Source organism: Anopheles maculipalpis, chromosome 2RL, assembly GCF_943734695.1.
Source record: "Anopheles maculipalpis chromosome 2RL, idAnoMacuDA_375_x, whole genome shotgun sequence".
In the NCBI taxonomy this organism is placed as follows: domain Eukaryota; kingdom Metazoa; phylum Arthropoda; class Insecta; order Diptera; family Culicidae; genus Anopheles; species Anopheles maculipalpis.
Window position 1 is genome coordinate 1,909,106 of NC_064871.1, and position 24,501 is coordinate 1,933,606.

The window sequence follows — 24,501 nt, forward strand, 5'->3', positions numbered from 1 at the left end:
CCAACAAGCCAACAAAAAAACACGTAAGAAATGTCTTGAGAAATATGTACATGATCAGCACAGGAAGGATGGAAATACGGTGCAGAGTCAGCTGTGCGGAATTTTCCGGGAGTTTCTGGGACCACATTAGATCGCGGAAAATCGGCGATCAATCGTCCAGTTTTGATCCGATCAAGGCGTGCCAAAGGGCGATCAAGTTTGATGCCATTGGATGCATCTTTGAGATGTGCATCTTTTTGTGGAACAACTTAAACCGATCCCTCCACTCCGATTCCTATGCAGTTTTTATCTTATTTAGATAAATGTTCAACGATCATTCCCCTAGTAAGCGTAGGGAAAATTAGGTACAAAGCCGATTACTTGGCTCCACATGGGTAGCAAAAATCAGACACTTAACGCTCTTATATTCAATGTGATAGAGGGCTTCAATTTCCACTCCGCTTAGGGCTCTACAGAAAGGCTAAATCCATCACTATGGAGCATTCAAGATAAACAAGAAATGATCCAACTGCCAAACGTTCGGTTTGTCTTTTGATAAATCTGAAAGGGTTATTATAAACTGTAACATTTTGCACATTGATTATCCTGTTGTCACTTCTGCCAACAAGGTATTCAATTTTCATACCTGGACACCTTTTTTATATTAACATTTTCGCTATACCTTCGCCATCATGCAATCATCTTGATGAAGATTGAATTTCTCGAACTCCAAGTCAAGCAGTCTCTATTGGCCAAGATTGTTTAAGAGTCTGTCGTAAGAGAATGACAATGTGGGTGACAGTTTTAAACTGGGTTACCAGTCCAAATGTCACGAAGTGATTGGTTTGTTGGACGTGGATTTAGCAGAGTATTTTCTGTTCGAAAATAGCAATTGACATTAAAAATGTATATAATTTATTTTCTCCTCTATTTTTAAGAACGATTGTTTGTAAACACGCTTGGTGAATGGAAATGTACTTTTCCATCGATCCAGGTCCGTCGAACAGTCTGACGTGGATTCATCAAGATGGCAGGCGAGTTTGATGCCTCCATTGAAGAAAAGGGAAAGCGTATAACACTAATCCCGACAGCGAATGTTGAACCATCTTCCTGTCATCGTCGGTCGGAAATTGGGAATCGTCGAGGTCGACGAAGAATCCGCGGAATCGTTGCTTTCGGAATGATTGTAAATGGTGTGAGTGTGCTTCTTTTCCTGAAAAAACGGTTTTATAACCTTTGTTTCCAGGTAAGGTTAGCACCCCTTTTCCGGGCGTCCAGGAAGAAGCTTCTAACGTGAAGTAGACAGATCGTAAATTCCTTACCACCGCCCCGTATTACGGAGCAAAAGGGTTACACACCTTCGAAGAATCACGACCCAGATCATGTGTTCGTGCTTTTCCGTGTGCTTTCTCGCAACCGGGGGTTAAGCGGCAGAGTGTTCAGAGGGCTCGTTAAAGGTGTGAAGGATGTTTCCACCGGGCGAGGGGTTGGTGGAAAGGTTGAAGTTTTGCTCTAAGTAACGAATGTACGCCAAAGTACACACGATCGGTGTATCGTATCGGTGTGCCGTAAATAGATACCGTGACGATAGGTGCTCAGTGGCAGGTCTCAACATGCGTGGGATGGCGTAAGCTTTCTCGATGGGGATTTGTTGTATCGTTTGGCACTAATCGAATTTCTCTGTGTGTGCTCTGCCTTGTAGTAAAGATTGGCAGATAAAGAAAAGCTTTAACATCGACCGTAAACCGGATTAACTTTAGTACGGGCTGCGCATGTACAGCCCCTCGTTTCTCGATTGCTATGAAATATTGATCTTTTCAGGCCGTACCAGGCTTGCTCAACGCTCAACGCTAGTAAACTTAGGGCCAACTGTCAAAACGATCGCTCAAAATGAAAGTTTAGCAATTTACTACTACGCTTGTGAGTGTGTGTGCGAGAGTTTGCAAGGTTAAAAATTAAATGCTTCATCCCGAACGACTAACTGCTGGCAATTGTCCCAAGAGGATAGGACTTTTTTACGTGAGTGTGTATGTATGAGCTCCGAGCTCCCTTTATCGATTAATAATGCTGCACGAAATTAAAACCAACGGAAACAACGTTTATGGCCGATTACACTGGGAACCCCGTTTACCACGGGAATGCTGCGAGTGAGCGGAATATAATTCATCGCCCGAGCCCCCCACTCAAATCCCTTTGGTGTCGTTCCGTACCGAGTAAAGCATCCCACTGGGAAAAAGTGGGATAGAGCATCCGCTAGATGATGATGTATTTTTTTGCTATGTTGCTGTTGCCTTACAACGATCCATTCCATTCATCATTTGTAAAAAGTTGAATATTTCTTTTTTTGCTGCTTGTTGGTTTGCTCCCAATTCCCAATGATGGCATGTTTCAATAAATCTGTCACTATTGGGAGGAAACGAGAAGGAAGCGCAACAGAAAAAAGAAAAAGCTTGAGCAGCTTTCATGGGATTTTACTGTCAATAGGAACAAGGGGAACGGCAATGAACTAGACAAGAAAGGAAAGCAAACAAAAACTAACCGACAAAATGATCTTCATTTCTTTTGCTCTGCTCGGTGAAGTAATGAGTGATGAAGATGGGGAAAATCAATAAGTTATTACCACAGACAATGTATCTATGCTAGGTGCTTTTCCATCCGCCCAAAAAGGAAACGAATCCATAGCAAGGAATTGTGTACCAATTTCCATCGGTAGAATCTTTCGCGTTCTTTGCAGGAAGAAAAACAGCTTTTGCAACGGAAAAAGCACTATACATGTGTATGTGTGAAAGAAAAATTGAAAACTCCTGCCGATGAGGCCGGGAAATGCATGGCAAAGAATTTTCCTTTTTCTGCATACGATGCAACATTTTTCCTGATCACTCAACAAAACATTTGTTTGCACTACTTGTTTGAATCAACACAAACAGCAGCAGCAGCCTTGTGGCCTCTTTTGTGTCACTCCATTTTGTTTTATTCCTTCTTTCTCTCTCTCTCTTTCTCTCTCGAAAGTGTACCATTTGACCTGGGCGCGTTTGTTTTCCACCATCATCCTCCCAACACTCTTCTGCCGCATGCATTCATCGACCGTAGAGAACGATTGCTTATTTGATGAGATACGGACCGTTTGGGTTGATTTTATTCGTTGTTTCCTTTTGTGGGCTTTTTGTTCGGGGGTTTCACTCCGATCTTTTCACCAGCCAGTCTGGCGAGGGGGAGAAAACAAATAACTAAAAGGATTGCTTCGCTTCCATGCAGTTGACGGTGAGTGTGTGATTGGAAAATGTAAAATGAAACACGGCAGTTGTTGTTCCCAGGGGGCAACATTGTACCTTGGGATGGAACAGGTGGACGAGAGAGAGGGAGTGAGGGGCTGGCAAAGGGTCACAGCTGGGCAATAGTGACCATTCGTTGTCCAAGCGCCGCCATTTCGTTGTTTTTTGTGCTGCCGATGTTGAACCAAGGCATAATTATTCTCCAGAGTGTCGTAAAAATCCAGCTGCTGTCGGTAGAGAAGGAAGCCTCAAGCTCGTAAAAGCGGATTTCGGGGTAGGATTTGGTTTTCTTCATTTCATGGACACCTCTCGCAACCCATCGCACTGACCTTTCCTCCCCGTACAAGAACCCTTCCATGCTTCTTTCGTCAGTCTTCGTCAGTTGGCGCCCTGTCGAATGTAAGCAACGATCCTCGAGAGGATAATAATAAGATGGCGAACAAGTATTGTAGTTGCGAGGAATACGTTGTTGGTTTTTTTTTTTGCACTGGGAATCTGGGACAAATGGCCACGGATGGATTGTTCTGTTTGCTGAATTGAATTTTAAACTTCTTCGTTTTTTTTTGGCATGTACTGCCAAATGCTTGGATCATAAATGATTGATGAAATTTTGTGTTCAAAACCGTTGGTTGCCGCAATGGTTAGTGGAGGGCTTTGGAGTTTTACAGACGTAAATGTAGTGGGGTGGAGAGAGTGCCAATCTAGCGTGGTCCAAAGTCAGCAGGGAAATTACAATAATGCGGGATAATTTTACCACCGAGAACGATGAAAAAGAGCTTACGGCTTTTCTATTTCCGACGAGCCAGCTCAAGTCGTCACGTAAATGTCGCATCCTTGGTATCGTTGCAGATTGATGGCGAAGTTTGAAGGATGGTTCTTAAAATTTAGCAAATTTATTATTTAACCATAATCTTTCGATGAGCTTTCGCTTCTGGAGGAGAAAAGTTTATTCTATTTGCGTTCTGCAGTTTTCGGCGAACTGTTGAGGATTTTCGTAAATAGAAACACTTCGGATTGTGAGAAGGAAATCTAAATTAACTATTCTTGTGGAGGATCAGTCGGGTTTTGTGTTGAATGGGTATCATAATATCAAAGAATTTATGTTGATTATTGAATTTCTGAGTATTTTTGTTAGAAAAAACGTTTGTCTGAAACAGCAAACAAATTGAATCCCAAATTTAAAAGGAAGGACTACAATATGTCAGTGTTTTATGGTTGTGCCAAAGCAAAATTTGAGTGGTCAAGGGATTTTATTACTTGACAGCATCAGCAAAGTAAGGGAGGATATGTAAAGCAGGACAAGGAATAAAATGACAATTTTACTACTCAACCATACGCAATGGCTAGGCACCTTCCATTCGTTGCGTCACGAAGCGCCATTGCTCTGCAGTGAGAGGTTGAAGTTTACGAGGACGAGTAAAATTAATTTAAACGGTCACTGGCACACCCCGGGGCACCACCGAGCCAGAATCGAAATCGATTCCTTGTCCCTCCGTAACGTTAGAACCGGCAGAAGCGTACCGGTCGATGGTGTTTGATGATGGTCTGGTCGGTGCAAAACTTCGCACAGGGGTTGAGCAGTTTTGCATTTTACGGCTGAAAGAACGTGCACCCGGTCCAATTAGATCGGTGTGTCCTAGCACCAAAGGCAGTGGCAAAAGAAAAATTTAATATAGTTTAAAAAAGGGATGTTGTTGTCCCGCAGCCTCCTGCTTATCCGTTTTCCCGACCCGTCCCGACCGTTGGACGATAAAGTGTGGCGCTGACTATTGAGCGTAAAAACGAATGGGCGAACAAATTATAAACTTTACAAGAGTGTTGTAGTTGAGAGAGCATGAAAAACGATTGTATTGCGGCAAAGCCAAAGCACGAGTCATCAGAGTCCGGCGGATGGGAAGGTGAAGCACAAGAAAAAGGCCATAGCCCTTTGGCAGCTTTTAGAAAGCGATTTTTTTGTTTGTTATTTTTGTAAATAGAAGAAAGGTGGATAAGCGAGCTAACAGTAATGGTTGGTTTTTCTTTTAGCTCAATTTGAGAGCAACAGAATGAAACTCTAGCCAAAAAAATGACGGTGCTGCTTTACGGCAGGTGAGAACCATTTTCTGCAACAATCCCCGGACAGCCCTCAGTTGACCCAACGCTCGACAAGATTTGGTTGTCACTTTAGCTTTCCAGCTTAAACTTCACACCTTTGCTGACACGGTAGATAGGTGGAAGATGTGGATGATAGTCTAGAAAGGGATACACGACACTTAAGAAGAGAATGTCTGGTTGAAAATGAAAAACTTTTACATCCCACCCGAACATACTGTCGGTGTCACTTTCGTTTGACGTTCTCTGGGAAGAATTGTCGTACGAGGTTGTGCTCTTTTTAATCATAGAACAGCACAACCCAACAAGCGTTTGTCACAGTTGGGTGAAGTGAATCGAATCGACAAAAGTCCCATTCTTAGAGAGCATTACCTTGTTTCCCATTTAGTACAACGCATTCTGGAAGGGCTGGTCTGGACAGAAAGATACCCTATTTGCAGCTTTCAATTTTCTGTACTGTTATAGTTCTGTTTTCTGTTTGTTCTTCCGGAGAAGAGCCAGAAAATAGCTCTAAAGCTTATCACAAGCAAACCAAATGTATTATTGATGCAGCATGAATTGTTTGATTGATTGTCACTTCAACTCTCGTGCTACAACGGTGAGTTTTTGTGCTTGCTGAGGGACTCAAAAGGGTGAAATAGCAAGCGAGGTACACCCTGCTAAAGAGGATTGTTTTCATCAGCAAGTAAGCAACTGATAGCAGAGAGTTATTCGGACAACAAATTTCCCATACAACATGCCACTCTCTACCTCACAAGCCTTGCGTTTTGTATGTGTGTGTTCGTGGCGAGTTGTTTAGCAAAAGGTACCGATTTAGAAGCTTTCCCGGAATCGAGCTTCATGTAGCATCAACCGAACTCACACTCATGCCCGAAGTAATTTGTTTAATTAAATGCTCTTCAAACATCGAACCTAGTGTGCTTTACCATTGGTAGTCTCCCGAATAACCTAAAGGGCTTTACGTTAGCCGCCCAAATGTAGGCAATCTGTGCCTGACAGGAGATAGTTTTTTGTTCTGCAAATGCATTAGCAATTGCTACCGAGCTCTCCTGGAAGCAATCTTTACCGTCATCATGTGTCATGTCGTCACCAAAAAAACAAAGGGTAACCCCATGTACGAACTTGAATCTATTACTCCCTGCTTTACATGGGCGTGTGTACTGTGAAAGTGGTTAGCAAATGTATTTGTATCGTTTTTTGTGTGTGAAGAGAAAATTAATTTTAGTTTGAAAAATTCCTATCGAAAGTTTCGCCACGCTGGTTTGCTGTAAGAGGTGGGCGTTTGGAAGATTTGTTGAACGTTGTTCTTTGTGGAAAATCAGTAAGATAATACTTCAAACCCACTTATCTCTTTATTAGTTTATCGTGATCCCTGACCCGTTACGAGGTGGGATGTTTGTTGCTATTTTTGGTAGCAAGTTCAAAGCGACGAATCTTTCTGTGCCTTCACGCTTACACGCTATTTATCTTGCTGTTTGTGTTGACGCTGATCATATCGGGATACAACTTTCCAAACTGCAGTCTGACGCCCAAGACTCGCCTTATACTGTTACGCTCTAGCATCAGCTTGTTGCCATCGGTGCCAACAAAAAGTCGCCCTATCGTTGATTCTCCCCCCCCCCCCCCCCAAGCAACCAAGTTGCATCCTTATAGTGTGCTGCAGTTTCTTTTTGATTGCTTTGCTTCACTGTACGATATGCAAAAATGCAAAGCGTTCAAACTTTCTCTTACCGTCTGATGCTCGCTCTCACTTGGATTTGAAAGGAGTCCTTGCGAGAGTGGGTTGGTCTAAAATGTCTATCAGTCATTGAAATAAGGAGTTTGAAAAAATACTGCATCGATACGCGAAACATCGTCGTTCCCCTTAGCCCGGCACAACAACAGTGTACGGACCAGCGACGATGCTGCTTCTGCGATGGTAAGAAACGAACCAAGCGCACAATTCAATTATGCACGGAGAAAAAGCCAATATACGTTGCATCGGGAAGACGAGTTGTCTTGTGCCGGTTGGGTGCTGTTGGACTGTCGTGACGATGTTTCTGGCATTTTTCCAGCTGTCGGTATGCGGTGATGTTGGTAATGGTGGTGGTGGTGGTGGTGCTTTTGGTAAGAGGTCCGTCCACACCGATCCACCGGCGAAGCAGTGAAATCAGTCTAATATATTATGTATTCATAAAATTTATCAGTTTACGAAGGCGAAGTGAGGGAATTGAAATTGCAATTTATTAGTTTATTTAAAAGTTGACGTACTTTATCATCATCGTTCAGCTGGCGGTCGGAGTGGCAATGGTTCGATATCGACCAAGACCGATAGGATTCCGAGTAGCGTAAAGAGTTAACTTTGTGTGTAATACCTACCGAAACTACGGTAGCGTACGAGCATAAGCATCGGAATCGTAGTCATGTAGGAACGGTTCATCAAGCGAACGACAGTAGAAAATTGGTTATTCATAGAGTGAAACTTCCTGCAACCGTCCAGCAGAGCAACATGCGGGATGGTGGTTGAAATGGGAGGGGGTGGGTACGAAAAAACGCTCACTTAAGCCACCCGAGGCACAACACCGAGTCTGTGGCCGTGTGCACAAGGTCTAGCTGGCTCCACACTGCGGAAAAAACGGCCTGATTGAGTCGTTCGGGTTTCGGGCAGTAGCGTTTTTCCTCGTCGTCGTGGCCTTGATGGTGGTATGCCGTTGATGAATAGACGTTATTTGCCCGGGTCAATATTGACCCTACCGGATTCCTTTCCCGCACGGAACAACCCTTGGTAGAAAGCTTGGAAAAGCGATAGGCTTAAATCGCTGTGGCAGTTTTTCTAAAGTAGATTTGAATTTTTATGCTTCGACAGTAAACATTGGATAAAATGGAATCGCTTTCTTTCGCCGGAGTTGGGCCGTCTCTCGGCCGCAGACTGTCAGCGGTGATTAGCATTTGTTTGCCACTGGATGGTCGGAACTGCTTTCCTTGGGAAGGCAATGGCAAAATGGCTCTTTTCGGTGCTGAACGGGTTGCAAATATTATTGATTAATGGGATAGAATAGTCCCATTGATCGACTCGAGCTCCAGCTTGGAGAACATTATTTCGATACAAAATGGATGAAATATTGAAGAGCGAGAGAGAGAGAGAGAGAGAATATTGGCCGTAAAGCAAATGGGTTGTTGATAATGCTTTGATATGATAAATGTGCCGATGATTTTCTTAATCTAAGTAAAGCAACGCCAAGTGCATTGTACGACGTTTCCACTTTATACACTAGGCTAGATTGTGTTTGTGTTTCACAAGTTGGCGTTTGAAGTTAGTTTGAGCTTGTGCAGCGCTTCCTGTACCACGAGCCGTACGCGTCTTGTGTAATAACGCTAGTTAAAATAGCATTTCAACGATGCGATGCGAGAGGTCATGTAATTGGGCTGTGATCATCAAAGCTAAGTTGCGGGCAGATGGAGCTCAAAGCAAAACCCGTGGCTAGAACGTTCGCATGCGCAATGCAAATTTCCGTGTCGGCAAATATGTACACAAAATTTATCGACGATGTCAATAAACAGCTTCTGCAAGTAGGACGGGCTCTTGTTTGCACTTTCACCCAGTCCCCGAGAATACTCGGGAAATCGCAATTTTCGGGACCGAGTCGTTCGATATGCATGGTAAAGTTTTCCTCATTGCCGGTTGGTGAGGGGTCTCGATCGATCGTTGGTCTTTACAGCCGGGTGATCCTGGGTGACGATGGTTGGAAGGGTGGACGTCACCTTTCTCGGTGTGGTGGGGCGTTCTTTACTGCACACGATGGGAATTTAAATTTTCATCACCAAAGCCAACGCGAACGCTGGCAAAATACATTTCGAGCGGTGGTTTTGTGGATGGGTTGTCCAGTTGCAAAAGCAGGCAGCAAAAGGGCCGTACAGTTGCTAAACTTCCCGGTGCTAATCCACCAACGGATTTCGGTTATTCTGCTTGAGTGGAGTCCCGCTTCCCGAAGCGCTTAGGGCCGCGAGTTGGCTACCGTTGGCATGCAAAGTTTGTCGGCGACCACATCTATTCTTGAACCTGACATGATTTCTGATGATGATGGTCGTAAAAAAGGGGTGTGTGTGTGTGAAGTGCTCGTCAGCATGCAATAAGGCGGTTATTGAGGGCTACAAGCGTCGGGAGACCTTGGTAAAGATTAGGTTCTACAGGAATCGCAGGAAATCTAGCTTGTTTAACTAACGGCCGTATTGATCGGACGCATCAATGTACAAAGAAGCGAATATTTTCATTCCAACAGCTTCGTTCAAAGGTGATGGAGACGCCCAGTCGCTGGTGACTTTCCAGTGTGTCTGTATGTGTGTGTGTGTGAGCGTTGTGTTACTACTCCGGACACTGACAGGTATTTGAATAATGTAGCAAGCTGTCGGAAATGTGTGTGTACAGGACCCGAGTTTATCGAGTGTATCGATTGAAAATACACAAATCTTAAACGGACCAATTTATGATGTTTGTCATAGAGACGGATGACACGTAATCCCATGTAAGCATGAACTTGTTTGAGCGTTCCATTGAAGATCGCTGTCAAAGTAGTAAGTGTGTGTGCGTGTGTATGTTTGTTCGTATACTCGTGGGACATCATACTTAAGGTCTCTGTGCTTAGTGGGCAAGTGGCATCGGTAAGCATCGATAAACCTCTTACATGTACCGTAGAACCTTCCTGTATTCTTTGACAGACAAACGAACGCTTCGACGAGCCCTTCCTTTGGGTGTTTGGAGGGCCTCTGGTTGGCTTGTCTGCTTACTTAACAACCTTTGATCGGTGAGTGGCAGATTGGTCCGGTTCAGAGACACAGCCCATCGAGAGGGAAAGTACGGAGCGCTGGATGTGATTACGGGAAGATTATCCTCTAGGAATAACAAAGGAATTTGTTCAATATTTACGCAATGGTTTTAACAGGGCTTCGACTTCCTTCGGGAAGCAGCTCATAGGCAAACATACGATGACACAAGATAAGAGATTATGTAGCTAGCGAGAGTAGCGTTGAAAGCTTAGGTTACTTAGTTAAATTTCTCGCAATGAAACAACATTGAAGCAGCACGGATAGTGGAGGTTGTCACCTGTCGTTCTATCTGTTCTGTAAGCAGCTCACAATCTCGGCTCAATTTCCTCTGATTGTGTATCCATATTTTAAGACTAAATGAAACACACCACCAGGAAAGCTTTTTCCAATCGCTTCACATTTGTCAACATGTTCCGCCCAGGCCCGTTGGGTTGGTTGGTTGTGCCGGTCGGGTTGTAAAGCGAATGATTGCGTTCACATTCGCTATGACACAACGTCTCCATCTTCCAAACATGTCAATCGTCGTGGGTTGTCGCTTTTGTCACTTTGCTTGTCCGGGTGGAAGAGTTCTCTGTCTTCACTCTTTCTCTCTCTCCCCCTTCCCTTCGCCAACTTCCCTACCTGGATGAAAGCAAAGTGACGTACACTCTCGCCAAGAATAGTACATTTTTAATGCTCGATAGCGTTCTCCTTCCAAATGCTTGGCTCTTTGTCATCGTTATCATCCACACGAGCAAGGAGGCTGAAAACCAAAATAAAGATTCTCTTGTCCACATGTCCTCGTGCCGCTGGCAGGAGCATGGCGTTGTAGAGCAGGCCGGGAATGTCTGCCATCACTTAGCGGCACACACACACACACACACAACACAGTCAAACACACACTCATGCATGCATTACGCTTGACAAGGGAAACGGGCACTTTTCACGACACCCAAACCCAAAGGCCCAGTTCCTCGCTATGTTTTATGCAAAACATTATGTAACGATAACGTTGTTCTTCTGTGTGTTTTCACTTTCTCATTTCCAAAGGCCCGTTCTTTCCGACCACTGGAACCATACCATACTGACGCAGTGGCATGGCTTCGCCTGCACACGCCATGACGGCAAGATGGCAATACGTTCCGTGTGCATGCACGCACGCACGCACATCATCTTCGGCTTCGGTTCCATGGTTCGAACATTGGTTTCACAGTGCGCATTTTCACGTGAAAAATTCAATCCCCCAAAAAACGGGCCTCCCTTTCCGATTTCATTCGAGAGCGCTTTGAAAACGACATCCAGCCGGTCTGACGGAGGCCCATCTGCAAATATTTTTATCCCATTACCGGAAGCTACAGTAGGGGAAGATGGGTGAGATGCAGGAGGGCGAACGGAACTCCAACGACTCAGTGAAGCTTCACAAATGGGGTTTTCTTTTGTGCTGCTGCCGGCGTGCCTTTTCGGTTTGTCGTGTCTTATCGTCGTGTGCCACCGTAGCGAAAGCTTTCCAATGCAAATCAAGCGTTTTGCTCTGCGTGTGTGCGAGTGCGTGTATGTGTGCCAGTTCCACAGATTCTTCAGATTCTTATATATTGGGGGACAACGGGGAAAACGGATCGACGAGTGGTATGTTTTGTCGGCCCCTCATTTCGTGGCCATGTCTTCAGATCGTTAAAGAGATAAGAAAATTAACGAATTAATTCCATAATTAGACTTCATTGGGAGAGGATTTTGAGGACTGTGCTAGTCTGTGCGAGTCTGTGTAGGTAATTGTATAGGAGTAACGAGCCGGATATTCCGACCAGGCCAGCACGTGGTGATGGTTATTATGCTCGTGCAAGCATGAACGATTTTCCTTCCGTGCGACTAACCGCTTGTCGGCATGTCGGCACAAGGATGACAATTGTTGATGGACGTTCCGGATGAGGGTGGAATGTTTTTAAAGTGTTTTTAAAGCATGAGTGTAGGGCTGAGAATTGTAATTGGGTTTGTTTATGCGCTACACTTAAAAATACATGTTCTTATACTGTGGAATAAGCGGATCCAAATTCCCTTGTAGTGGCAGTTGCGTCATGCAAATATTTCTATTGTAATCCTCGTTCGGTGTGAAGGGTCTAGGTGTGAAGTGCACCTAAACTAACGTAATAGTTATTTCTATCACAATATGGTAATACAACAGATGAACTTTGTAGCTGACACAACGGGATCAAGACTAATTATAATAATCCCCACAACAGCTTTTAGTAGACAAATCAAAAACAGTGGAACCGTTTAACTAGCCCTTCAAAGCCGCATGTTGACAAAACAACTGTTGCGTTTTATTCATCCCATTTTAACTACTCACTCTCGAAACTTGTTCACCGGGTCGGGTTGGGTGATAAACTCACAATCACAATCAGCTCGTTCAGGTAATTTGTGACGTTATACGTCCGGCTATCTCCACTCAAAAGCGCACTATCTCATCCGTTACGCCCATCACCGCGAGTCCCGATCTCGATAATGATGAATGGAGAGAGACACACAAATAAATTCACCGATTGGTAGGTCGAATTGGTAGGTGGACAAAGAATAGAAAGCGGGATTAAATCACTGTGCCGGGCGTGAAATCCAACAGATAAGATTACGCGCACTGGGTGAAGATGGACCGCGGACCGCAGCCCTATAAATACTGCGGTTCGATAGCGTGGCGCATCGGTGGTACCACGGTTAAACGCTTGCAAAGTGATGAAAGCTGCGCTAGGTTTGGTTTGTCTTTTGGTGGGCATCCTGGGTGTGTTGACCCGGGAGCTACCGCAGCAGCAACAGAATCAGCGGGTGCTTCGTGCTCAAAACGCATTCGAGCGGCTACATCGGGAGCCTCCCATTCGTGGAGGTTCCCCGGCGACAAAGGCTGGCCCAGTGACGACGAAGTACATTATGCAGCGTTTGGATCACTTTGACCCTCAAAATGTCAACACCTGGTCGATGGTGAGTGAGCCGAAGTGACCGCAGACCGTCTGCCGAGTGGATAAACATGTGATTGGTTTCTTCCCTAAAGCGTTACATGGAAAATGGTGAGTTTTACGAAGCGGGTGGACCACTGTTTGTCTACGTCGGTGGTGAGTGGGAAATCTCCGAAGGAAGCATCTCCCGTGGGCACGTTTACGATATGGCGCGTGAGCTGAAAGGTTATCTGTTCTACACCGAGCATCGTTTCTACGGCAAAAGTCACCCAACGGTGTAAGCCTCCTCTCGTTCAAACGTGCGGCTTATCATCAGTATGGTTTATCACCTCGTTTGTTACAATTTTAGCGACACACGTACAGATAAACTGAAGTATTTGAACATCGATCAAGCGCTGGCGGATTTAGCACACTTTGTTGTGGAGATGCGCAAGACGATTCCGGGTGCAGAACAGTCAGGTGTCATCATGATTGGAGGCTCGTACTCCGCGACGATGGTGTCCTGGTTCCGGCAGAAGTATCCCCACCTCGTCAATGGAGCATGGGCCTCAAGTGCTCCGGTATTTGCCAAGGTGGAATTTACCGGTAATATGCTGCGCTAGCACTAGCGCCAAAAGCTAGTCGGTCAAAACTTGTATGTTTCCAACTTTTTCTCCCCCTTTCAGAGTACAAGGAAATTGTGTCCGAAAGCATTCTACTGGTAGGCGGTCAGAATTGTGCCGATCGTGTAGAACGAGCAATTAAGCAAACGGAAGAACTGTTGGCCCGGGGCGAGTACACGCTTGTCGCCCAAGAGTTTAAACTTTGCAGCGATGTGGATCTCTCGAAGTCGCTTGATAGGATGAATTTCTTCAGCAGTCTTTCGGACGAGTTTGCGGGAGTGGTCCAATATCACGCGACCGGAGATATTGAGCGGCTGTGTCAGGTTGTGGAAGACTCGACCATTACGGACGATATGCAGGCGCTGGCTAGGATCGTAACGCAAGGGCTGACAACGAACGGCTGCAACAGCTACGGGTACAAGGCTATGGTTGATTTCTACAAAAATACCGCCTGGGATCATGGCGCTGTTCAGAGTTCGAGTAGGTTATTGCAAAAGAAAACTTTTGCCAAATGATCATTAATGTGTATGTTGCTATTTCTATACAGTGCGCCAGTGGCTGTACCAGACCTGTGCCGAGTACGGATGGTATCAGATTTCGGGTTCGTCCAAACAAATCTTTGGCTCCAGCTTCCCGGTCGAACTGTTCGTCAAGCTGTGTGGCGATCTGTACGATGGATTGTAAGTGGTTGTGTGAGGGAAAGACATTCGCATCCAGACTAACGACGAGCATTTTTCCTTTCGCCCAGCTTCGATGAAACGAGAATGCAAAGCAATGCCGACCGAACGAACGTAATCTATGGTGGCTGGAATCCGGAGGTAACGAACGTTTTCTTCACCAACGGACAAATCGATCCCTGGCGTGCGATGGGAATTCAGCAAGATCTGAACGATCAGTCACCGGCGGTAGTAATTCCAGGTGAGAGGGGCTTGTTTCTTTGTGTGTTTGAAAACTACTTTGCACTGATGCACGGATAATGATTTTTCTTCTATCGTAGGAGCTTCCCACTGTGCCGATTTGAGCTCCATCACTGCTCAGGATTCGGATGAAATGCGTGCAGCAAAGGAGAAGATACTGGAGTTGGTTAAGAAGTGGTTGGCGTAAGGTTTTGTGCTTTTAATTAAACTCACTCATGCGTTTGTGCGTCATGTTGAAAATGTATGACGCAGAAAAACACATTACCGTAAGTTCCAAGAAATTTTGGTACATATCACAAATTTCTAACAAATTTCACTTCCCATTTTGAGAAACAATTTCAAGTGTTGAAAATTAAATGTTCACGAATTTGCCGTCAGTGTTCCCGTGAATTTGTTCCCATCGATGAATTACGCTGTAGCGTAACCATGGGATGCATAATTGAGTTACATCCATTAATGTCCCCTGTCGGACAGGTTAGATGCCGTCAGCAGCGTTGATTTTTCGAGCGAAATCAGGTTGTTGAGAAGGTACGGTTTACAAGATTCTTAGTACGGACAGAGTAATTCATTACGGGTTGGCTTGGCATAAGTTTGGGCGTAATGTAAACGCCCTCTTTCCAGTACAGCAGCAATCAATGGAGGGAAATTTGTTTGATATTCTTTCCATCGAAATCCGGATCTTGGATATGGAATGATAATTGGGAGTTTCGGTGAGAACTCACTTACCCGTAGCAATCACAACGAAGTAATAGAAAAATAATCCTAATAATCCTATTCGTGTTTCCATGTTGATTTTCTTTTCTCTATTGCACGGTGTCGGCAAGTTCTAGTTGGGGAAGCTTTGTTCCTTGGTGGTGAAAGTGCGTTGTTCGACACACACTACCACGAGGATTATGATGAAAAGGTGAATTAAAATCACTCTCCGGAGAAGCCGTCGGTCGGTGAGACGCTTTGATGGGATAGTATTTCGTTACTCGTGCTGAATGTTGCAAACTACACGAGCGTCTTGCAACTGACCGCAAGTTAAACAATGGCACGTTATTCTTACACCATCACACTGCACATAACACACACTCTGCTTTCCTTCCGAACACTAGCACTTTACCCTTTTTTAGGACCACCCGGACTGGTGGTTTGCACGACGCCACAAACACAAACGCCTCTATCGGCGTTTCGGTTGGTAGATTAATTTATGATATCTCCACTTCAAAGCGCTAGTGCCAGGACCGCCAGATCCCACCTCGCCCGTACCGAGGGCGAACCGAGTCAGCACATTTTAAATTATTCATCAATCACTTCACTGCACTAACCGCGCGAACGCCACACACAAACGCGCGCGTGTCGGAGATTTCGCACTTTTTAGACGCACAGGACCCGGCAGAGAGGCAGTACAGTTTTTTGTCAGTACGGCGGTCGGTTTGGGAAAGCAATTTTTGCTTCGCTTCAAATCAAAGCGTCAAGGGATGTATTTTTTTTTTGTTGAACCAGTTTCGGTTAAGCCTGCCACATGGACTAAATGATTCAGCAGTGTTTGGGTTTGAGGCGCGCACGGTAAGGCCAGGCCCACTCGCTGTCCGCTCTATTGACGCGCCGGATGATGAAGGGTTTGGTGCACGGTTTGCCGTTTTTGCTGCCCAGATCTGATCGTCCGGCGGAGTAGTGGCTTTTCATCAGGCGTAGCAGCACAATCGAGATGCCGTCGCAAGACGACGGAAAGCCCGATGTCCCGGGCAGAATTTGCCATCGTCAGCAGCCTTCATTTGCATACGCGCCCGCATTATTAAATCATTAGTATGTATCACGTCAAGCGTCTGGAATGGATTGATGCAGTTGGGTTGATGTTATGCTTTCATTTTCCTTTTTTTTGCGTTTGGTGTCCCGTGTCAAGCTGCTGCACACTGCACCCGGAACCGGGAGGTTTTTTGGTGGAAGCCAGATTTAGTGCCTGGGTGCCTCAGTTCAGTTCATCATCGCGGTTCGAGTGGTGTGAGTGAGATTAAACTTCCCTTCTTCTTTTTTTTTTTGTTTCCACTTTGTGTCACCGTCCAACTCGTCAACTAAATAACTGTCATACCGTAAACCGTAACCTAATCCGATAACCGTCCGTCCGTCCTTAGCACGCGTTCGTTGCACGCGGTCATCCACTTAGTCTTGGTCGGTGCCAAGAAGGCAACGCAAACTAAATATAAAAATTAATTTAATCGTTCACCAGTGTTGACACTGGTTCAGCAGACGGCGTCAAAGCTGTCAGCTGGGCTGGGTAGGCGAATCAAAGCAAGGCAAAATGGAATTACGGTTTAATTTCACTTTTCTTTCGCCCACTCGCTTCTCACCGCTGCGTGAAAATGGGAAAATAAACGCGTGTCAAATTGTCAGATCCTTTTGTCGCGTACACCACCCTTTTCACCTGTTTTCTTTTTCTTTTTCGGTCGCCGGTAAATTATTTCCACGTTTCCGGTAGGAATGGTAAAGGAACGAATGAATGAGGGAGGCCAGGCGCGAAGCACGTCTGCAATGGTTTATTTAACTTAATTACACCGGTTCCGAGGAATGTTTTGTCGTACATGGCAACATTGTTGGGCGCGCACACGATTTCACGCTGTGTTAGGCCGTCGTTTTGAAATCACTTTAGCACACTGGTGACCTCCTTTTTTTATTTTTATCGGTAAATTATCACCTTCACTAGGTTTCATTTGTTGTATTATTTGTTTTATCTCTCACACAAGCACACACACACACACACGCACATTATCTCATTTGCACACAACTTGCACTCGATTTGCAACACGGTTGAGCGCGTGTAGGGACGATTTTTATTTTGTGTCCAGTACCGGTCCACCGAAAGTGCTCATAATTCCCGATTTGGTTTGATTCGCGTGAGAATCTTCACCAAACTGACGGGTTTCAGAAAAATGCTTCGCCGATGGCAAACGCGCGCCTTCCGGCCATTTGTTCGGCACCGTTCCGCTGCTTCTGCGGACCGTGAGTTCCGTGGCGTTCGGGTCCGGACATGCGCACCGTCACCGGTTGACCCTGTGCTGCGTAGCCGAACGGGCGAGCTAGCTGCTATTAGCTGCTTCCCCGATTAGCCGAACGGGCTCGAATCGTGATTGTTCCTGAACCGGTTGAACCGGTTCGAATGTGTGGGGACAGTTCATACGGTTTGTTGGTGGTGTTTGTTTGATTTTCGCTTACCCAACACAACTACTACCAGCAAAGAACATCCCCGTTCTGAGGAACGCTGAGAACCAGCTGATGAGATGTAGGGTTGGGGATGCCATTGGATCATTGCACCGTTCCACCATGCCATGTCCCATGCTCTTCACCGGTCTCTGCCTCCCACCTTGGAGCGAGGCCGAAGCATGGAAATTAGCGGAGAAATAAAATAACCGTGCGGTTCATTAATTTTTGAATGTTGTGTTATAATTTAATGCTTAAACAGGTAGTCGGTTTCCGCACCGGAGAGGATGGATTGTATTTTTGTGTTTCCCAACGACTTCCTTGGGGGGAGACCTTTCTGGGGGAGAGTCAGAATTTATCTGTTGATTTTATTCACCCTTAATCGGTACGCTACAAGAGAAGCTCCTGATGGGAAGCAGCTTTATACGAAGCAGGAAACAAGTGGCTTGCGGTAGTAGTGAATGAAGAGATTTAGCTGACATTGACCACTTGAGGAGATTTACAGTGATTGCCCTCCCTTCCCAGGAACCTTCTGCTTGTGCCGCACCTAGTGTGGCCAGTCAACATGACCACAGCTACACGGGCACAGCTGACACGAGCGAGCTTCATCACAAGGCTGAGCACTTCCTTCCGTGTCCTTTGTCGTTGTCGATGATGTCCTTTTTTTGCCCGGACGGTGAGCTCCAATTTCGCTCCCACTTTACTGGACACTGCTGGATCAAACTCAAACTCAAGCCGGAGAAGAAACGGCTCATCCGGATGGTGCTTCAAGGCAGCCGTGCGTGCGTGATGACACATCCCGGCCGGCTCGACTGTGATGTGTTGTGTAACAAACTGTGAAGAGTGCTCAGTTAATGGTGCTTCTCGGAAGGCTGAACATAGATTAATGATAAGCGCTTCTCGTGGTAAGTGGGTACTAGGGATTCCGGCATTCCTGGTGGGATGTTTTCAAGTCTTTGAAAAAAAAAAAAATGTGTTTGTTTGTTGCGCCGTCATCAGCCGTGATAAAGTCAAAATTAAGATTTTGAGCTAGCATTTCGTGAATGTCATTCTTGTTTCGATCGTTTTTATTTTATTTTGGTGGTTAGGGTGGACCGATTGTTTTGCAATTTTCCAATCAAGATCCGAGGACAGACATTTGTCGCAAGTCTCCAATACATGCGGTCGTCCTTGTGATAGGCTTGTGGGTCTATCGTTACAGTTTCTCGCTCACTAATTGAATTCGATGCGATACGATACCGAGAGGAGCAATCGCTTTACGGATATTATTCTCATCATCAAACGCCATCCCTTTTTTTGGAGGGCGCAAACCGGAACGGAGACGCGTAAGCAGCAATTCAAGCCTTTTTCTGCTTCCATCAATGCCGTTACGGACATAAAAAAAGGGTCTCTCACTCACTGCATATACTTTTTTATCGCTCAAATTATCGCAACTTTAGCGTCCACTTGCCTGGGTCCTCAAAATTTGTTTTCCTTTTTCAGCTACGTACTTCTTGGGCGCGCTTTCTACCAAAATTTTATCTTCTTACTTTTCTCTCTGTCCTCTTTTTAGGCAGAGAGAAAGAGATTTTTGCCTTTGCTTGTTTCTCAGACATCTTTTACATCGTTGCCACTTTAATCTTCCGATGCTTCCGATCCGAACCATCCGGCAGCGATTGGGGTCCTCCGTGGGTCACGATGTGGAGTCGTGTTGAAAATGCTTTACTTTGCTCCCTCCTCACTGGCCATACAAAAACCCGTAATGAGCATCCTTTAAGGGGGGTGCTTGTTTCTTTTCGGTGTGATATTTTCCCTTATCAGCGAAGAAGGAAACGGTTAGGAATGTTTCTTTTCCCTCTTCATTTCTCCCGAAGGCTCTCCGATGCCGCAATTGTACGGTTCCCGGTTCACTTGCAAACTTTCCTCTCGCACCAGCCGTTGGGGTTTGCTTGGCTTGGACCTCACCCTTCCTCTCCCAGTATTGAAAAGTGAAGTGTGGCAAAAAAGAAAGCGCAAACCATAAAAAAAGAACTTCAAAACATCATTTTTCCGTGATCGGATTGAAAGCAGAAGAAAATTGGGCATTCTGACGCGAGGGAAAAATAAATGCTTTCCCTTGCTTTTCCACTTTCGAAAGGACGAAAGCAGTCGAAACTGGCGGTGGCAGTAGCACAACTATTCTACTACTCACTGGTTACATTCAAATGCTCTCAAATGAAGATACCGTTTTTGCGTGCGTTTCTGGGTTTCTCTTGCTTGCTTGCCGTCGGATGGATGGATTCGGAGTGAAAAGATTTTCTGCATCAAACTGGTGATCTTGCTTTTTTTGTCTTTTTTTGTCTGTTGGTTGGTTTGTTTTCGTGATGGTGTGGGATGTTCTACTATCTTTGAAATTTGATCAAGACGCTCAGCTGAATGTGGTGGTGGTGGTGGTGATGGTGGTTGAAGAGATAAAGTTTTCTATTTCGCTTTAATTCATTTTTACGCTAAACACGGGCTCAAGTGAAATATTTTGTGCTTGCGAGCGGGAGGTTTTGGTCCTCATTTATATTTCACTTTGATACAGCCGAAAAGTGGTATCAGATTAAATTGTTGCCTTTTTTCATACACATTTTTATGCGTAAATGAACGCTTGAATTGAAAGAGGCTGTCTTCAGGTTGCATGATGTTTGGAATGGGTTTAGTGGCTGTAACGTAAGATTTTAAAAATTGTTCAAGAGTTAAATTTAAGCTCCTTCCATTGAAAAACGTACGCTTTAAGCTTTATTGATAAAAATTCTCATGTACAGAAAAAAAAAACTTTTCTTAAAGCAAGTTAGATCACAAGTAAAGTTTAAAATATTTTATTCCGTTTCATTCCTATTCCAATTGGTCGGGAATAAACCAAAAGGAATCGTCTTCAAGTTATTTTGCCTAAATAGCCATAATACGTTCGGGATAATTTTGACAGTTACATTTTTGTTTATAACTCGTGATTGAGTTGGCAAAGGAAAACAAGCAATACGTCATTCGACAGCTAAAAGTGTACGGAACGAGCAGCAAAAACATCCCGTGATAAAAAAAACGCGCCGGACGCGACAACCGCCGACACGGTTAACACCCAGAACAACCGGTGGCTGGCTAACTGCCCGGCGGACGTGCCACGGGTGCCGCAAACCAAGTTACACTTAATACACTGGATTATTTCGTGTGGGGCGCGGTGGAACGGGACACCAACAGAACCTCCAGCGACACCAAGGCGGAGCTCAGGTCCGTTTTCGCGGCCCTACCCCGCGAAACTGTCGCCAGGGCTTGTTCCCGGTTCCGGAGACGGGTGGAGGCCGTAATAGAAGCCGAGGGCGGATATTTTGAATAAAATGAATAACATACATGGTAAGCTATTATTTCTAAAATGAAACAAAATTTCCCCGATGATTAATTTTGCCATAATTTTTTTTTTTCTTTCTCCTTAGGTGACTGTCAAAATTATCCCGAACGCCCTGTATATCGTCACTCACATCGTACGCCACCAGGCATTCAATATGCACTTTACGAAGCTCAAATATTGTTTCTTGGTCTCAAACCGCTCGGCGAAAGACGTCTTATGGAATTAGAAACCCTTTATCATCTATGGCAATGGCTTTTAATGAACCTCACAATTTATGTAGCTTCCATGTATTGTGAAAATCATTTTACACTCTTCTTAAAACAAACCAAAAATAGTTAGAATATATCAAGCTTTGGTGAAATTCTTCAGACCATTGTGTTCCACTGAATGAATGGACTAAAAACCCTCAGATTTCTATCTAGATCCCTCAAATCTTGAAGCTTGCTCAACGTTTAAACCGAACGCAAGCTCAAGATTAGAAGCTAAAGGTAATTTTTAACCTAGAATAAGACATTTCGATACGCGAATTATTCGACAAATTCGGCAAATTGGACCTACTATACTTCAACGGCCATTGTGGAAGAAGCTTGAAAATTCGTGCCGTTCCGGGTGCCGTTGTTATGACATTCTAGCTTAGTGTTTGGTGAGTGCACTGCACGGCAGTGTGCTGGCTCCTGTATTGTCCTTCCACGTATAAAGCATCAAAAATCCTTCTAAGAATTATTGTGCTCCTCTTGTAGTCCATGTTTCATGGGGTGTTAGTGAGTTTTGTTGGTACTATTAAGAGTTTTGAAAACCCCAGCGGGAAGCCCACCGGGAAGCCGAAGTAAAAGTGTTACTCCATTGGTGCATTAGCACTGCTACAATCATGCAACATGCAACTAACTTCACAAAAGGCAATTAAGCAGCAGTTTATTGAGAACATTTGCAAGTTATTTGCACTTCCCTCTAGCATGTTTTTCCTAACGTGGATGGATCCCTCCCAAAAAAAAGGGATGAAAATCGTACGCTAAATGCTCGTAATACAACTCTGCAATTCATGTGACCCGTTTTATTTTTTGGGAAACTGTCAAATGCGTCGTCAGATTTTAGAAGTGGCCGCTAATTAAGAAATAAATTAAAATTTTGAATTACTGCTACAGGCGCACCGCCGAACAAACGGAAAGCAACCACCGGAAGCCGGAAACTGAAACGAAATGGCACAAAACTTGTCCTTGTGCAACGCAACGCCCTACCGCTTGACGGTGCGTTAAAACATCTGGGCCTGGAAATGCTGGGCAATAGCGGGGAGGCTTTTCTGGCAATGACGCGCGTGCACGACCTCGACGGCTCGACGGCAGAACTCGTGCGGTACTTTTGTGTTGTTTGACATTCCATTATGATTATGGTAATGGGGTTGTTTATCCTTGTTCTCTCTTTGCGATTGCGAAGAAGGCTGAAGGCACACAGGGCACCGGTTGAAATGAGCCACCCGGAATGTGCCGCAAAACAGCCCCGCTTGAGTTTTGCGGCTTGAGACGGTCAGCTTTTTATTGTGGCCATGCCCCCATGCCAGGGCAAAAGTTTCATCCCGCGCGGATGATGTCTCATGCAAAACTATCGATAAAGCGACTATAGTGTGGCTTTTTGCATTAATTATTTTCCAACAGAGCAGTCGAGAAATGCAATCTCCAGCGGAACTGGTCGAAAGCTGAGAAAGTTGAGCTGCATGGCCGCGGTGTGCGGTCGCTATTGTGCGGTTTCTGGCAGCGCAAAAATACCACCGAAGACTTTTGCACTCGAAAAGTCGTGGTCACTTTTGTGTTCTGGTTGTTTAGCGCATTTCCTCTTCAAAACTGTGGAATCGTTTCTACGGAAAACTGGATCGAGTGAGACTGGATTTTCCTGAGTCGTAGTGGGGGTGAAGAAAAAAAAATTTGCGCCTTGTACGGATTAGCTTCCGGGAAGCTTCATCGAGAACAGAAATGGACATCTTGAGACGTTTTGTTTTCCTTTTCCCGCTGCCACGGTATCAGCCAAACAGGGAACAGTTCCCAAAACTTTGACTGCTCTGCTTTCGGTCGTACCGGTCGTGAACTAACTTCATTACACTGGTCAGCAAAGCTAGCTGACCTCTCGAGAGACACAAGAACGCTAAATGCCTGAATTTGTTTACTTCACCAAATCAGAAAGCTGCATTCTTGGAGTTAAAAATAAAAGAAATAACAATACGATTCCTCGTACGGCAACGGTCGTTTGAAGCTTTTCGAGCTGGCGAAGGTTAAGTATCACCGGGTGGCAACAGGGGTTGAAACTCGAAGATTGTTGTGCTTTGAAGGGCCAATAAGGAAGGAGCAAAAAAAAAAGAACGATTTAAAATAAAATCCCGGAATGTGAAGTATTTTCCCTTCAGCCTTATAAACAACGCGGTCCGGCAAGCTGTCCGTTGTGGTGCTATAAATTTTTAATTATTTGCCATAATTTTTTTTTATATATATATCCCAATCCCAGCCTAAAAGTTTCATGTTTTGTTCGTGAGAGAGGTTTAAACGCAGCAGCAAAAAAAAAAAAAACGGGAACAAAACTTCACCCTCAGCTTAAACCACAACAACTCTCTTCATCAGTTTGCAGAGCTTGAAGGAGGAAAAATAACAAAACCGAATCAAACGAACACAGCAACAGCACACGGTGCGGAAGGATTGGGGTTGGTCTCGGAAATCTCTCATCCGCTTATCGAAGGAATGTCTGTTTCTGTTTTGGCATCCGGGTAGAACGTTTTTCATTAGAAAGCGTCCCTTTTTTAAAGATCGACCCATTTGATGACGAGATGTTACCAGAAGGGGTGCGTATGCGCTTTGCTTTCGGATGCTAAACGGAACGCTGGAGATGTATTATGCAAGGGAAAGAGGCATCGATTATGAAGTTCATACGAAGGCTCATAAATTTGTCGAACCCAACTGGCCGAGAAAAAAAAAATGCATCACAATTCCCCGTTAAAGGAGAAGGGCATGCAGCTTGGCAAGCTTGGAGAGATTAAGCAGTGTCTGCAGATGTGAAATGACGTTCGTACGTACGGATCGATCGATGCTCGGGAAGCGATAACATCGATAACGAGAGGTCATCCGGTAGAGGCCACACAACCTGTTGGCGATTACATGCGAGGGTGCCGGGAAGGGGTAGCAGAGTCTTTGGCATTCTAACCGATATGTGGTTGTGGCCAACCCGGGTGGGGGGGGGGGGGGGGTTCCGAACCAGGGCCTGCCCGAGCTAGTGATCTATAGTTTCAATTAATTTTCCGACAAAATGATAAAGAGCCACTTCGGTGGGGCAAAGTACACTGCTCAATTGATTTTGACTAAGTGCTTTTAATGGTGTGAAACTGGGCTAGATTCGCTGCCAATTCTTTTCTCA

The 24,501-nt window shown here is 45.0% G+C and overlaps 4 protein-coding genes across 4 annotated transcripts in view; 1 reads left to right on the forward strand and 3 right to left on the reverse strand.

Annotated features, from left to right (window-relative positions):
• Window positions 1–15,384, reverse strand: part of LOC126558618 (protein sidekick-1-like) — a 46,597-nt gene extending 31,213 nt beyond the window's left edge. Inside the window, exon 1 of the mRNA XM_050214662.1 lies at window positions 15,312–15,384. Coding sequence (XP_050070619.1) covers window positions 15,312–15,372 — 61 coding nt within the window. The 5' untranslated portion in view covers window positions 15,373–15,384. The remainder of the gene's footprint in view (window positions 1–15,311) is intronic.
• LOC126559372 (DNA-directed RNA polymerase II subunit Rpb4) overlaps window positions 1–24,501 on the reverse strand; it is a 254,757-nt gene that overhangs the window by 211,349 nt on the left and 18,907 nt on the right. The window lies entirely within an intron of this gene.
• LOC126558456 (glycerophosphodiester phosphodiesterase 1) overlaps window positions 1–24,501 on the reverse strand; it is a 357,972-nt gene that overhangs the window by 181,513 nt on the left and 151,958 nt on the right. The gene's annotated exons all lie outside the window — the stretch shown is intronic.
• On the forward strand, window positions 12,816–14,804 carry LOC126557846 (putative serine protease K12H4.7). Its single transcript, XM_050213750.1, has 7 exons — window positions 12,816–13,091; window positions 13,162–13,343; window positions 13,416–13,651; window positions 13,732–14,148; window positions 14,216–14,348; window positions 14,417–14,586; window positions 14,666–14,804. Exons 1-7 carry the CDS (start codon window positions 12,849–12,851, stop codon window positions 14,770–14,772), a joined length of 1,488 nt encoding a protein of 495 aa, XP_050069707.1. The 5' UTR covers window positions 12,816–12,848; the 3' UTR covers window positions 14,773–14,804.

What these genes read in the sequence shown, in the direction of transcription:
- LOC126557846 (XM_050213750.1), top strand. Translation starts at nt 12,849, where the DNA reads ATGAAAGCTGCGCTAGGTTTGGTTTGTCTTTTGGTGGGCATCCTGGGT. An exon ending in TGCCAAGGTGGAATTTACCG is followed by an intron (nt 13,652 to 13,731) that starts GTAATATGCTGC and finishes TCCCCCTTTCAG; the next exon opens with AGTACAAGGAAATTGTGTCC. An exon ending in GGCGATCTGTACGATGGATT is followed by an intron (nt 14,349 to 14,416) that starts GTAAGTGGTTGT and finishes CCTTTCGCCCAG; the next exon opens with CTTCGATGAAACGAGAATGC.